At 34.9% G+C, this 15,526-nt stretch overlaps 1 protein-coding gene across 3 annotated transcripts in view; it reads left to right on the forward strand.

Annotated features, from left to right (window-relative positions):
• The window catches only part of LOC111055463 (delta-1-pyrroline-5-carboxylate synthase), an 83,153-nt gene that overhangs the window by 30,098 nt on the left and 37,529 nt on the right, over positions 1-15,526 (forward strand). For all 3 annotated transcript variants that reach the window (XM_039426269.1, XM_039426270.1, XM_039426271.1), the window contains exons 4-7: positions 2,766-2,909; positions 3,177-3,284; positions 5,169-5,333; positions 8,701-8,916. In XM_039426269.1, coding sequence (XP_039282203.1) covers positions 2,766-2,909; positions 3,177-3,284; positions 5,169-5,333; positions 8,701-8,916 — 633 coding nt within the window. The remainder of the gene's footprint in view (positions 1-2,765; positions 2,910-3,176; positions 3,285-5,168; positions 5,334-8,700; positions 8,917-15,526) is intronic.

Genomic DNA, 15,526 nt, shown 5'->3' on the forward strand with positions numbered 1-15,526 from the left:
GCTACTTCTTTTAATGAAATCAAAAAGTTACAGATGGAATCAAATAGAGAATGCATTTATTCAAATGCTAATTAATATATAATTATTATTTAACGAAAATCCTAAATAAATGCTGCAAATCACCCCGAAGACCTCTGCTACTGCAGACATTGACAACAGGGCTAACAGCTAGATGGAAATTCAATGAGAACTACTATCCAAAAATTAGTTGCCAGCCCGGGAATCGAACCCGGTACCTCCCAATTGCTAGTCAGGAATGCTTACCCTTACACCAAACTGACAATCTCTGGATAGCAGCGCTCATTTTATACCAAGCCATAGCGGCCTATATATGTCTGCAGTAGCAGAGGTCTTCGGGGTGATTTGCAGCATTTATTTAGGATTTTCGTTAGATAATAATTAAATCAAAAAGTGATTGGAGTCACTGTAGAGACTTGTAAATGATTTTGAAGATGATACTTTTCATGAAAAATGAAAATATTTTTTTAAAAAAGGTTTATTTTAAACAAATGAAATAGCTGGGCAATAAGAATAAAGGCGGATCCCCTCATAATATCCCCTCATAATATCAGAATGAGTGAATGTGTCTGGTACAGTAATAATATTATTCTCATAAATTCTATTGGGACTCTTCTCTCCATACTCGCACGGCAAGGCTAAGTGATTATTCTATTCATCTCTGATGAATAATAAAATTATAATGATGATTCAAACTCTAGGTATCAGAGTTTAGAGATTCGATTTTAAAAACCATGTAGAGACATTCAAAAGTTTCTATGAACTCAATTTGGCGTTTTTTTTTTCATCCAAATGCAAGTGGTATTCCCAGAAATGATTCTAATGTTTTCACATTTCAACTTTTCTTCATTCAATGATAGATTGTTCCTCTTCTGCTTTGCAGACCTATACCTATCAGAAAAACTGTAACATTGGATTCTGTATTGCACGGAATGAACCCAACTCACGGGAAGTATAATATTATTACTCCCAGAGAAGAAACTCAATTTTCTCTTTTCGATGGAGTCAGCTCAGTAAATAGTTGTACAGTAATTGGTAATATCAACTTCAGGTCTATTTCTTGTTCGGCTCTCATCCAATAATAAACCTATATTGGATCACTTTTGTTTATTTACAAACATCAAACAAGTGGATATAATTTCCCGATGATTCTTATTGAATTTTCTTGTAGTAATTCAAGAGAGAATTCTTCCAAGTGGGTCAGGTTAAAACTTGATTCATACTTATCAAAGAAAGTCATTAATTGCAAATGCAATTAGTGAAAATCTCACGTTGGAAAATTAAATTGAATTGAGTTGGAAATTGGATTGGAAATTAGCTTTATTTATGTAAATGATGAACAATAAGCATACAATACTTAATTAAATTAAATTGAATTGAGTTGGAAATTGGATTGGAAAGTAGCTTTATTTAAGTAAATGATGAATAGTAAGCCTAGAAGACTTATACAACAAGCCACAAAATACTGAATACATTTACGATCAGTCACCAAAAGACTCATAACATTGGGAAAATATCACTTATTGAAGTAAAAGGAAGCTCAGTTGAAAATGAAGTAGAGGTCTATAGTAAGTTAATCAGCTTATTGTTCAACGTTTTCATGGTAAAATGTTTATCGAGTTCCTAAGTGTACCAATAAAATATTTGAAACGAACCAGAAAAGATGACTTAACAAGAAAAAAGTTCCAAGAAAACTGCTTAAGAAAGTTGAAACACCATCACTTTTCCACAACCGATTCTTTGTTCTTCTTTAGCAGAAAGTCACCTCAACGAGAGTACAAAGTTGTCGGTAATGTCATCATAGAACGGCTGTTTTCTCATTACCTCTTGTAACGGACTTTTCTGAGACGCTATCTCTCCCTTGAAGAAAAAAGAAGGGCTTTTCTTTTCCAAGCGTATCCCACAGTCTCCTTTTGATTAGTTTGAAGCGTGAACCATTCCCCCATCTATTGCTCCAGACAGTTAAGTGGCACAGAATAATTATTGAGAAAAATGATGTAATTATTCTAGAGTTCTAAGAATCGGTTAGGTTATTGAGGTACGAGTTGAATGAAATGCACAGAAGGTAGAATAGATATTGTACTAAAACCAGTAATTACCGGAGCATTGCAACACATTTATTTATTCCATTTTACAATCACAATATCACGTCACAGCAAAACAGAATATATGGATGTATAATCCTCTAGAATGTATGTTTTCACGTTGTCATACAAATGTTCATGGAACTAAGAACAAAAGCATACTGCTGCTAAATCAATTAAATTTGAGAAAAACACAAATTGTAAATTATTTGAATCATTGAGAAAAATTTATTTAATTTCATTAAAGCTGAAATTGTTTGGCACTAGCTACGATTGCAGTGAGATTTGATCTCCCAACCTTTGATGCAGAGGAAAGTTTGGTATCACAGGAGATAGTCGTTGTTGTAGTCCAGAACTTTTTCTGCTCCCGTCATTCCATTCAGTTGGTCTATAATAATTGATATTAGCTCTCTTCTAATTCAAATTCAAATTCATTTGTGCCTTGAACAATTGCATACATACAGTCACACACTATAATACATTGATCAATAGTACGAAGGAGCTTGAAGCTCACAAGACTATTCTCTGATCGTGAGCTTGTAGAAATCACAAAAGAGTAGTAATAAAATGACTACTCACTCGAAACAATGTTTATGTTTCAAGGTTCTATAAAACCGAAATTGTTCTATTATTAAAATAATCTATTATTAATTATATTTTTAGGTCGCTGAATGCCATGTGGAGGGAAGAGAATGCATCATGGTGACCAGTGGAGCTGTAGCTTTTGGTAAACAGAAATTGACGCAGGAGCTTCTGATGTCTCTCAGTATGAGAGAGACTCTCTCTCCCAAGGACCACACTAGAGCCGTAAGATCATTTCATTTATCTCTCAATAATCGTATTGATAAAATAGGATACAATGGAATATTATGGACAAAATTAATCCAAATCTTTTATTAACTCATATTGTTAATAAATTATATTATGACCATGAACATAGTATAACCAAAACTAATAGTTCGTTCCTTCAATGCTATATACTGGAGTTCATCCATTCGTTTCAATCAATAAATGAATAGTTTATTCCACCAAATTGTTTTTTCACTCCATTGATAATTTATTACATTTTTCCAGGACGCGAACACTCTCCTGGAGCCCAGAGCTGCAGCGGCTGTAGGACAATCGGGACTTATGTCCCTTTATGATGCCATGTTCGCTCAATATGGAGTTAAAATCGCTCAGGTAATCTGAATAAAACAATTCTCCTTTCCCAGATTCAATTTTGTGTTATTTTTTACTGACTATAAAAACAGAGATATTTGAAAATTATTTATTCATTCAGTAGAATCACAAAAATTTACAGTAGTGTAATGGAAAATCTACGAATTTTAAGAAAATGCAGAGTTTTAAAAAGCCATTTATTTATAAAGTTTTTCGACATTTATTCGTCAAGATTACATCGATTTTATTCAAAGAACCATTTTTTTAAATTAATTCATTTCTTGAAAACGTACATTGAATGGTTTGCTGAGCCCAGAGATTCCCTACTAGCACTTTGAGGGGTTTCAAGCGAGAATCAAATGCAACAAAGCTTTCGAATCTGTCTATTCAGTAGGATAAGAACGACTTAATACTCTCATAAACACTGATCCTATTATATTAAGCAAGCAATTTCTGTATATCTGTTTATCTCTTTATATTTTTAATATCGCGGCACCGAGCTTCGCTCGTTATTTTTATTTATTGATAAACAGAACACAATTCTCTAAAATGATCGTGTTTATATTTTACAGCTGGCTATACGTCAGCTTATCAATTTCGGGGATGCGATATTTTTGATTTCCACAGAATCACTCGCTCACTTTTTACTATACACAGACGACGAAAGTCTCAGCTGTTTCAGCCAAGGATGAATTATCCTTATAATGTCGTTCAGCGAGTTTTCCCAAAGATGAGACCTAGTGCAGTAGAATTTTTCGATCATAAACCTACTATGTTCCAAATTTCGTGAAAATCGTTAGAGCCGTTTTCGAGATTCGTTGAACATAAATAACCAGATAACCAGATATGAACATATAAAAATATAAACAGACATTCAGAAATTGCTTGCTTAATATAATAGGAAATCTGGTTATCTGGTTATTTATGTTCAACGGATCTCGAAAACGGCTCCAACGATTTTTACGAAATATGGAACATAGTAGGTTTATGATATAGAAATTCGATTGCACTAGGTCTCATCCTTGGGAAAACTCGCTGAACGACATTAAAAGGATAAATTCATCCTTGGCTGAAACAGCTAAAAAGTAAATTCGTGTGGCTTTTGCTGGTGGCGAGTCCCTTGCGGGAAGGTCCCACCGCCTGAATATATAATTTGAGCCGTCAATGGGCCTTACGACTGTTATACTTCAGCCGGGACTAACAGTTTAACGTGCCCATCCGATAACACGGGAGTGATCTATTTAAAAAACTTTTGGTTGTGAGAAGATTCAAACCCGGGATCTCTATGCTGCTACGCAAGCTCTCTATCCACTAGACCACGGATCACTCCAACCTAGGTAGTAGGTTTCTAGCTGAAACAGCTGATACTTTCGTTGTCTGTGGATAGTAAAAAGTGAGCGAGTGATTCTGTTCTGTGAAAATCCAAAATATCGCATCCCCGAAATTCATAAGCTGACGTATAGCCAGATGTAAAATATGAACACGATCATTTTAGAGAATTGTGTTCTGTTTATCAATAAATAAAAATAACCAGCGAAGCTCGGTGCCCTAATATTGGTTTATTAAAACAATTTGAGATTCTAGAATAATTGAAGTCTCTGTTGCTACACCGTTATCAATCTCCAGCAAACTGGATGCTTAATCATTGAGCTGCAGATTATATAGTCTGGGTGGAGCTCAACTATTGGCTTTCAGCTGTTAACCAATGAAGGTTGAGCTCGATTTTCATTGACCTAAACTAGACACGCCTTCCAAATATGGTCATGAGAGCCATATGTTATATGAACAAATAGAGTGGGCATTCTTGTTCCTACAGTACTGCATTATTTATTTATTTATTTATACATTTATAGATACAACATAATTCTTAACTCATCAACTTCATTATTGTGACTCTGTCTGCAGGTATTAGTGACGAAGCCTGACTTCTATAACGAGGACACCAGGAGACATTTGTTCAGTACGTTGTCTGAATTGATCAGCCTCAACATAGTTCCTATCATCAACACCAACGACGCGGTATCCCCTCCACCAGTTGCACCTCAAGATCTACAAAAGGGCGGCAAGAAGGTATGATTATTATTATCATTCCATGAAATCATCGAGTTATCTGTTCGCAATGAACAAATTTCCCTACTAAACTAGTCATGAAAGTACAATTTTTATTCCAGGAGATATAGAAATGTGGGTTGTGAATATTTAATTTGAATTTTTATGAATATAGCTTTTGATTAGAGTGAACCCTAAAAATAGGCTTTGAACCGTTGATTGTATAATATTGTTGTTGTTTTGTATTCATGAATTTGGTTAGACGAATATTCAATCTTTTACTACTTTGAAAACTGAAGTATTCTAGTACTGGCTCTTCTCAATTGAGATGCTCTAGGTATGATTCTTTTTTTAATTATAGTTTCGATTTTTCGTAAACACCTACTTTTAACCCAACTTTTGAACCTATTTAAAAACTAATTAGAACTCAATTTCGAAATCCATTTAAACCCGTTTAAAACCAATTTTCAACCCATCCAAAACCATAGCATGTTGATATTGATCTGATCATGAGCTATGAGTAGGGATCTTATTCTACTTGAATAATGTATTTACGAACATATATGAGCTTATCAAGCTAAGACTGTAGCATATTATTTCTGTGAATTTCAACATATTATGTCATCAACTCACAAAACATTCTATTGTTGTAGGCGAATAATTCCGACGTTGGATACGTAACAATAGAATAAATAATGAATGTTTGAATAATCGAGTTCATATCACTAGCTCCAACTTGATAGTTCATAGTGTAGTAGAATCGAAATTATGTATATTGGTAATAGTAAAATCGAATGAATTATAGTACCTACTGAAATAAATGATGGATCGAATGGATGATTTATAGTAATTATCCATTGGTTCAATGGTATGGTGGAATATTGATGTTGGTAGAACCAACATTCTCGAAGCGAATCTTCACCAAAGAACCGTGAAATCATATTTTCTCGACATTCAATTACTCAGTGCCATTGTTGTGAATAACCGGGGAAAAGAGTCGGAATAAAAGAAGTCGCCAAAAAAGTGACACTGAAAACTAAGAGAAATGGACGCTAGGTACTGGGTTAAGTGAATTAGAGTTTCAGTGGCGCTTGCTTGTGATGCTGCTACAACGCCATTATGGACCCGAATCGTGAAGGAATGGCTCGCCACAAACATAACGAAATAGAATTTCCCTCGGGAAATTTATGAAAATTATATTGTTCCTTGAAATCAGACCCTCCGCTGCTGGCTGGGTCAGTTGTGCAATACGCTGAGTGATTCAACTCCTTCTTGCGATAGAGTTTCAAACGGAACTCTTTTGATCGACGAGCAGCTCAACCGAGCAATTGCGAGTGTACAGGTCTGCCAAGTTTATCTGATGCAATAAGATGGGCTTCGTTGCGCACTAACTCAACAAGACACCTCCGGGCGCTCGAAAAATAAGGGTCGTTGAAAAAAGCGCGACGGATAAGGAGCTGTATAACTCTCGAGAACTCTTCAAGATTACAATTGAATTCGAGGAATTATGTGACAGATCTTGGATTTGTAATCATCAATTTGGAATTTATCCCTCTAATAGATATTCTCATGGATACCCAAACCATAATAATACTTCATAGTTCTAGCATTTAGTGATAGGATTTGTCGAAGTGATAGCATTTTCTTTATCGGATAGCTGACCAATCTATTCTATCATGTATTAATCAATATTATTGTATCAAGTTAAGAGTTTTGTAAATGAAGATTTGATAATAGCACATAGAAGTGTAGTCAATGTATAATAGGAGAATTAGAGGAGAGGAGAAGAAAAGAAATTCTATTGAATTCACAGTACCTACATCCTTCATTGATTTTGAACCTCATATAAATGGAAATTGATTCAGAACTAGTTTGAACACTGATGGTGAAGCTCTCATGCTCTCTTTCATCGTACAAGGAGGAAAATTCTGTAGAATTCAGAACAATAATTTCATTTGAGTAATCAAGGAAGAAGCAAAATCCATTGAATGAATATTGTCAAGCTGTTTATAGGATATAATTGTAGAGCTATCTGCGAATATTAGTGAATTTCGAGTCGTAGATGATTGATATATGTTGATGAATGAATGTATCATGTTGATGAATGCATGTATCATGTGGATGAATGAATGTATCATGTTGATGAATGAATGTATCATGTTGATGAATGAATGTATCATGTTGGAGTGTTCCAAACAATCAGTACTGTAATGAAGAACAACAAAAGTGATATTGACTTGTGAAGTTAAGAGTGTTGTAAATGAAGACTTGATAATGGGACATAGAAGTGTGATAGGTAAGTCAATGTGTAATAGGAGACTAAGGTGAGAAGAATAGAATTCCATAGAACCCACATACTTCATCGATTTTAAACCTCATAGAAGTGGAAATTGATTCAGTACTAATTTGAACACTGATGATTAAGCTCTCATGCTCTCTTTCATTGTACAAGGAGGAAAATTCTGTAGAATTTAGAACAATAATTTCATTTGAGTAATCAGAGAAGAAGCGATAATCTATGGATGAATTTTGTGAAGCTGTCTATAGATTTAATATATCATGGTAGAGCTGTCCATGAATGGATATAAATGAATATAATTCGTTGATGATGAATAATATATTATATGTTGATGGATAAATGTATTAAGTTGGACTGTTACAAACAGTCAGTACTGTATAAAGAACAACAACAGTGATATTGACCTGTTTTAATATTAGAATTAGAAGCAATTTATTTATTTATTTATTTGAGTATTACAATAGTGCGATAATATCCCTCTAGCTGTAAGCTATTTGTGGGATATATAAAAATAATCCTTTACATACAATAAAAACAATCAATAACAATAATTATATTTCTTAATTAACCTGATTATATTTCATCATTTTTGTAACTGATTGTTCTCTTTTGTCCATTGCACCATAAATTAACTTAACTTAAACAGACTTAACTAAACGAAATAAGACTCATAAAAAAAGACTTTACTTGGTAAGCGACAATAATTAACAAGACATAGAAAATATCCAATGAATGGATGTTGTAAAGCTGTCTATAGATTTAATATATCATGGTAGAGCCGTCTATGAATGGATATAATTCGTAGATGATGAATAATGGACTTGACTGAAAATGTATTATTAGGTCCGACTTTGTCTAATGCCGGAGTTGCTTAAATGATAAAATCTTATTCATTTAAATAATTATATTATGTTGAACTGCTTCAGACAATCAGTATAAAGGATAAGGACAGTATGGATGCGAATGTATTACGTTGTACTGTTTCAGACAAATGATAACAGTGCTGTGAATGTATTATTTTTGACTGTTTCAGACGATCAGTATAAATGACAAAGACAGTTGTGAATGTATTATCCTTGACCGTTTCAGACAATCAGTATAAAGGACAACGACAGTCTGGCGGCCATGTTGGCTGCTGAGGTGCAGGCGGATTTGCTGATTCTGATGTCGGATGTGGACGGCATCTACACGGCGCCACCCTGGCAGGAGGGGGCGCGCTTCATCCACACATACACCTCGGACATGCACGACATCGTGCAGTTCGGCAAAAAGTCAAAGGTCGGAACTGGTGGCATGGACTCAAAGGTGAGCTAAATATAATAACTATAATTAATTAAAATATCCAATGAACGCTTTATAAATAGAACTGAAGACTTCTGCTATTGAACATATTGACTGTTCAAGTATTTTTGACAGTTCAACGAATTTCCTTCTGCTATTTAATTTTTCGGTTATTCGAGTTAATTTATTAATAGATGAATTTATTTCCTTAAAAAAATACATTACATTACATTCCTCAATCACAACATCAAATTAATGATTGGGAGAGAATCAACAGGATAAACCCAAAACTGTTCCTCTCCCTAATTTTGATAAAAATAGTCCAAATGAGGTTATGAAAACACTTTTATAAAGATCACAAAAATTTACAGTCCAAATACGCATTATACTAAAAATTTAGTATCTCGGTTGATCAGAAAGATGAAACAAATTATTATTACACTTGAAAATGCATTAATAAATTGAAAAATATTAAAAAAAAACTTGATAAATTTGAAGCCAGAAAAATCACAAAAACATTCATAGAACAGCTGTTTTTTTGAACAAATACAAACAAGTAATTAAAATATAGAAAGTACAACATATCTAAAATACAATACAATAGATATAAAGAAAATGAAAATCTCAGTAACCTTTTTTTGAAATATTTTATCACAACATGTTTCGGTCATTTATCAAAGGGTACTGAGATTTTCATTTTCTTTATATTTATATTACAAGTATCTATAAAAATATGGAATTTAATTCTGTTGGAAATCAACCTACTCAACTATGGGAAATCCATGTACTAGAGTAGGTGAAACAAAATGTTTCACATTATCATCATATTATGATCATATTATATAGGAGTGGCCTTAGTCGAGTGGATTAGATGCTGGCTTTGTAATCCAAAGGCCGGGTACGAATCCCAGCCCGGGCAAGATATTTTTCTCGGGCCACTCCCGTGTTTCGAATGGACACGTTAAGCCGTCGGTCCCGGCTGCCTGAAAAAAAACCAGTCGTTAGGTCATGTCAGAGGCCTGAAATTAATCAGTTGCGACCTGAAAACTCTGACACCAGACCTGAGCCAGCCAGGTCACTCGATATTATTATCATTATTATCATATTATATAATTGGTATCACCAATATTATCATCATGCATTATACAACCCTAACAGCAACTCTAACCTTATCCTTTATGTTGGTGAAACCAAAATGATTGGATTTAAAGAACATATTTGTGTTATGCAGTTTTGCTAGAATATGTCACCTTAAAGTTAGAAGATATTTTGAGTTTCTAAGGTGAGGAACCTCACCCCCATAATTTATATCCTCTTTCTTCTATCATCAACTCCTTCTCCTCTTCACCTCTTCTTCTCACTTCAACTTGCTCACCACCTTTTCTCGTCCTTCATCTTTTCCTTTGTTTCCACTTCTTCTTTTCTGTTTCCTCTTTCTCCACCATCATCCCCTCCTTCTTCTCCTTATTCTTCCCTCCTTCTTTTCCACCATCTTCCACCCTCTCTCTTCGAATCCACAAATTGACTTACCATTGAATAATATAAATGACCATTTCGTTTCAGACAATCAGTATAAAGGACAACGACAGTCTGGCGGCCATGTTGGCTGCTGAGGTGCAGGCGGATTTGCTGATTCTGATGTCGGATGTGGACGGCATCTACACGGCGCCACCCTGGCAGGAGGGGGCGCGCTTCATCCACACATACACCTCGGACATGCACGACATCGTGCAGTTCGGCAAAAAGTCAAAGGTCGGAACTGGTGGCATGGACTCAAAGGTGAGCTAAATATAATAACTATAATTAATTAAAATATCCAATGAACGCTTTATAAATAGAACTGAAGACTTCTGCTATTGAACATATTGACTGTTCAAGTATTTTTGACAGTTCAACGAATTTCCTTCTGCTATTTAATTTTTCGGTTATTCGAGTTAATTTATTAATAGATGAATTTATTTCCTTAAAAAAATACATTACATTACATTCCTCAATCACAACATCAAATTAATGATTGGGAGAGAATCAACAGGATAAACCCAAAACTGTTCCTCTCCCTAATTTTGATAAAAATAGTCCAAATGAGGTATGAAAACACTTTTATAAAGATCACAAAAATTTACAGTCCAAATACGCATTATACTAAAAATTTAGTATCTCGGTTGATCAGAAAGATGAAACAAATTATTATTACACTTGAAAATGCATTAATAAATTGAAAAATATTAAAAAAAAACTTGATAAATTTGAAGCCAGAAAAATCACAAAAACATTCATAGAACAGCTGTTTTTTTGAACAAATACAAACAAGTAATTAAAATATAGAAAGTACAACATATCTAAAATACAATACAATAGATATAAAGAAAATGAAAATCTCAGTAACCTTTTTTTGAAATATTTTATCACAACATGTTTCGGTCATTTATCAAAGGGTACTGAGATTTTCATTTTCTTTATATTTATATTACAAGTATCTATAAAAATATGGAATTTAATTCTGTTGGAAATCAACCTACTCAACTATGGGAAATCCATGTACTAGAGTAGGTGAAACAAAATGTTTCACATTATCATCATATATTATGATCATATTATATAGGAGTGGCCTTAGTCGAGTGGATTAGATGCTGGCTTTGTAATCCAAAGGCCCGGGTACGAATCCCAGCCCGGGCAAGATATTTTTCTCGGGCCACTCCCGTGTTTCGGATGGACACGTTAAGCCGTCGGTCCCGGCTGCCTGAAAAAAAACCAGTCGTTAGGTCATGTCAGAGGCCTGAAATTAATCAGTTGCGACCTGAAAACTCTGACACCAGACCTGAGCCAGCCAGGTCACTCGATATTATTATTATTATCATATTATATAATTGGTATCACCAATATTATCATCATGCATTATACAACCCTAACAGCAACTCAAACCTTATCCTTTATGTTGGTGAAACCAAAATGATTGGATTTAAAGAACATATTTGTGTTATGCAGTTTTGCTAGAATATATACCTTAAAGTTAGAAGATATTTTGAGTTTCTAAGGTGAGGAACCTCACCCTCATAATTTATATCCTCTTTCTTTTATCATCACCTCCTTCTCCTCTTCACCTCTTCTTCTCACTTCAACTTGCTCACCACCTTTTCTCGTCCTTCATCTTTTCCTTTGTTTCCACTTCTTCTTTTCTGTTTCCTCTTTCTCCACCATCATCCCCTCCTTCTTCTCCTTATTCTTCCCTCCTTCTTTTCCACCATCTTCCACCCTCTCTCTTCCTTCTTCTGCTTCACCTCCTCCTTCTCTTTATTCTATCCCTATCTCTCCTTCTTATTCTTCTCCCTCTTTCACATCTCCAGCTTATTCCTCCCCTTCCTTCTTGCATCTTGCCCCACCTACAACTACATTTCCTTTTCCTTCTTCTCCTCTTATTCCTCCTTATTCTCCTTTTTTCTCTTCCCCTTCCCCTAATCCTCATTCTCTTCCTACTCCTCCACCTCCTCCTCCTCCTCCTCCTCTCCTCCTCCTCCTCCTCCTCCTCCTCCTCCTCCTCCTCCTCAACCTCCTCGTCTTCATTTTTTCCTTCTTTACCTACTTTCAATCCATCTTCTTCTTCTTCTTCTTCTCTTCTTCTTCTTCTTCTTCTTCTTCTTCTTCTTCTTCTTCTTCTCTTCTTCTTCTTCTTTCTTCTTCTTCTCTTCTTCTTCTTCTTCTTCTTCTTCTTCTTCTTCTTCCTCTCCTCCCTGTTCCTCTTCTCTTCCACTCTTCCATATTCATCTTCTTCTTTCCCTTGTTTCCACTAGTCTTTCGCTCCACCAACTTATTTTTCCTCCACCTCCTTTTTCCCCTCCTTCATCATTTTCTAGCATCCTCATAACAATTTACCAATCACTGATCAATTTCATTTCCATCCAATCTCAGAAGAAGACACTTTCAGAGCAGTTCAACGTATTCATAGTAATGCTACGGGTGTAGACAAAATTCCTATTAAATTTATCAAGAATATGTTATTTGCTGTTTTACCAACCATTACATACATTTTCAACAAGTCACTTGAAGAAGGCATTTTCCCTGAAAACTGGAAGTTTGCTCTGGTTCGCCCTCTAAATAAAGTTCCATCACCCAATAAAGTTGAGGATTTTAGACCAATCAGTATTTTACCTGCATTGTCCAAAGTGCTAGAAAGACTCATTCATGCTCAAGTTGTAAAATTTCTAGACAACAATAGTAAGCTTCATAACTTTCAATCAGGCTTTAGAAAATTCCATTCAACTGAGACAGCTCTGCTTCGTGTCACTGATGATATAAGGTTAGCTATGGACCAAAGAAAATGCACCATCCTCACCCTATTTGATTTTTCTAAAGCATTCGATACTGTTGATCATACAGTCCTTCTGAATAAGTTGGCTATTCTTGGTTTCAGTCGCAACTCGTTAGTTTGGTTTAAATCCTATCTATTAGGTAGGAAACAATGTGTATCTGTCGGTGACAAAAAGTCAACTTGGAAAAACGTTATGCATGGAGTACCACAAGGTTCAATTTTAGGCCCTCTCCTCTTCACTTTGTATGCTAATGACCTTTCTTCCATTATCAAATTCTCCAGTTTCCATACTTATGCAGACGACCTTCAAATCTATTAAGCTGTCCCATAACAAAAATTAATGAAACAGTTGGAATAATGAATCAGGATATCAATTCGATAGTGGAATGGACAAAGAAAAATGGCCTTAAGCTTAATCCCATCAAAACACAACCCATTATAATTGGATATTCTCGTCTTATAAACAATATTGACCTTGAATCGATTCACAAAATTAGTGTAGACGGTAATGACATTCCTTACTGTAGCTCAGTTAAAAATTTAGACATTATTATGAATAATACTCTTGACTGGTCAGAACAAGTGAACAAAACTTGTAAAAAGGTATTCTCAGCCATGCATGCATTGAAGAAAATGCACGATATCCTCCCTAGAAACATTAAATTATTATTGGTTCAATCTCTCATCTTCCCACATTTAATGTATTGTAATTCTGTTCTTAACGATATGCAAGTCACTCTGAATGATAAACTACAGCGTTGCCAAAATTATTGTCTACGTTTCGTCTACTCTCTCCAACGCCATGATCATATCACCCCAGCCCACATTGCTAGTTCAACATTGAAGCTTCCCGATCAGAGGCTTTTTCGAATAGTCAAGCTTGTTAGAGATATCTTGAAATACGGTAATCCGAACTATTTTAAAGATGATTTCAAATTTGTCTCTGAAGGTAGGAGGATAGATGCTTCACATACTAGAACCGGAGAAAGTACTTTAAGGATACCCAATCATCGAACTACTATTTTCACAAAATCCTTCTTAGTCAGTGCCTGTCGTGCATGGAATACACTTCCTGTTTCTATCAGGTCTATCGAGAGCCGAGCGAGCTTCAACCTGACTTTAAAAAAACATATTTTGGAGCAAATGACTGAAACTGTCCGGCCCTAGAACGATCACATGACAACCATCCCTCACCCATTCCACCAATATAAACCTTTAAACCATGTTATAGAACGAATTGTATATATATATATATATATATATATATATATAATATATATATATATATATATATATATATAATATATATATATATAATATATAAACTCATGTTATTTCAATTATCACTGCATACTGCTGTATATTACTGAAATTTGATAACCCTGATCTACTTTCCTCCTCCTCCTCAACCTCCTCGTCTTCATTTTTTCCTTCTTTACCTACTTTCAATCCATCTTCTTCTTCTTCTTCTTCTTCTTCTTCTTCTTCTTCTTCTTCTTCTTCTTCTTCTCCTCCTCCTTCTTCCTCTCCTTCTTTTTCTTTTTTTCTTCTTCTTCTTCTTCTTCTTCTTCTTCTTCTTCCTCTCCTCCCTGTTCCTCTTCTCTTCCACTCTTCCATATTCATCTTCTTCTTTCCCTTGTTTCCACTAGTCTTTCGCTCCACCAACTTATTTTTCCTCCACCTCCTTTTTCCCCTCCTTCATCATTTTCTAGCATCCTCATAACAATCTAGCAATTCACATCTAAGTTGACTCTAGTTTATTCACAGCTTGAACTTTCTTCAACTAAAGTGCGAAAATGGAACTTGAACTCACCATGAATACCAATATTCATTCACAACTACGAATTCGAGTGCAATTAGCACCAATATTTGCTCACACCTCCAGCTTAGAGTGCTAACTTGAACTTTGATACGAAATTGAACTTCAATGTTAACTTGAAAGTTGAAAATACTTCTAACGAGCTGCTTTCGATCTAGCATGAATTCGAATCTGAGAATAGAGCAAAATGTCACGACTTTCGTTTTTGTGCTGACCGGCGTGATTAGTCACTCTGATTGTGATCGATAATCTGGAGCGCTGCAACTGTGAGTTTGAACCGAGAATAGCTTATTACTTCCTTACCTTGAGGTAAGCTTTAAGTGACGGTGAACGAAATCGCTTGAGACTTTCAAGGTTGACTTGCATTTTTTTACAAGATTTATTGTCTATCATTATCAGACTACGAGTACTCTATTTAACTTTGCTTGCAAGTAGTCTCTGAACGAAAGGTTGGGTTTTACAGAAGTTCAAGTATCAATAGTATTAAAGTAGTGTTATGGTTACATTAA

Source organism: Nilaparvata lugens, chromosome 4, assembly GCF_014356525.2.
Source record: "Nilaparvata lugens isolate BPH chromosome 4, ASM1435652v1, whole genome shotgun sequence".
NCBI classification, from domain to species: domain Eukaryota; kingdom Metazoa; phylum Arthropoda; class Insecta; order Hemiptera; family Delphacidae; genus Nilaparvata; species Nilaparvata lugens.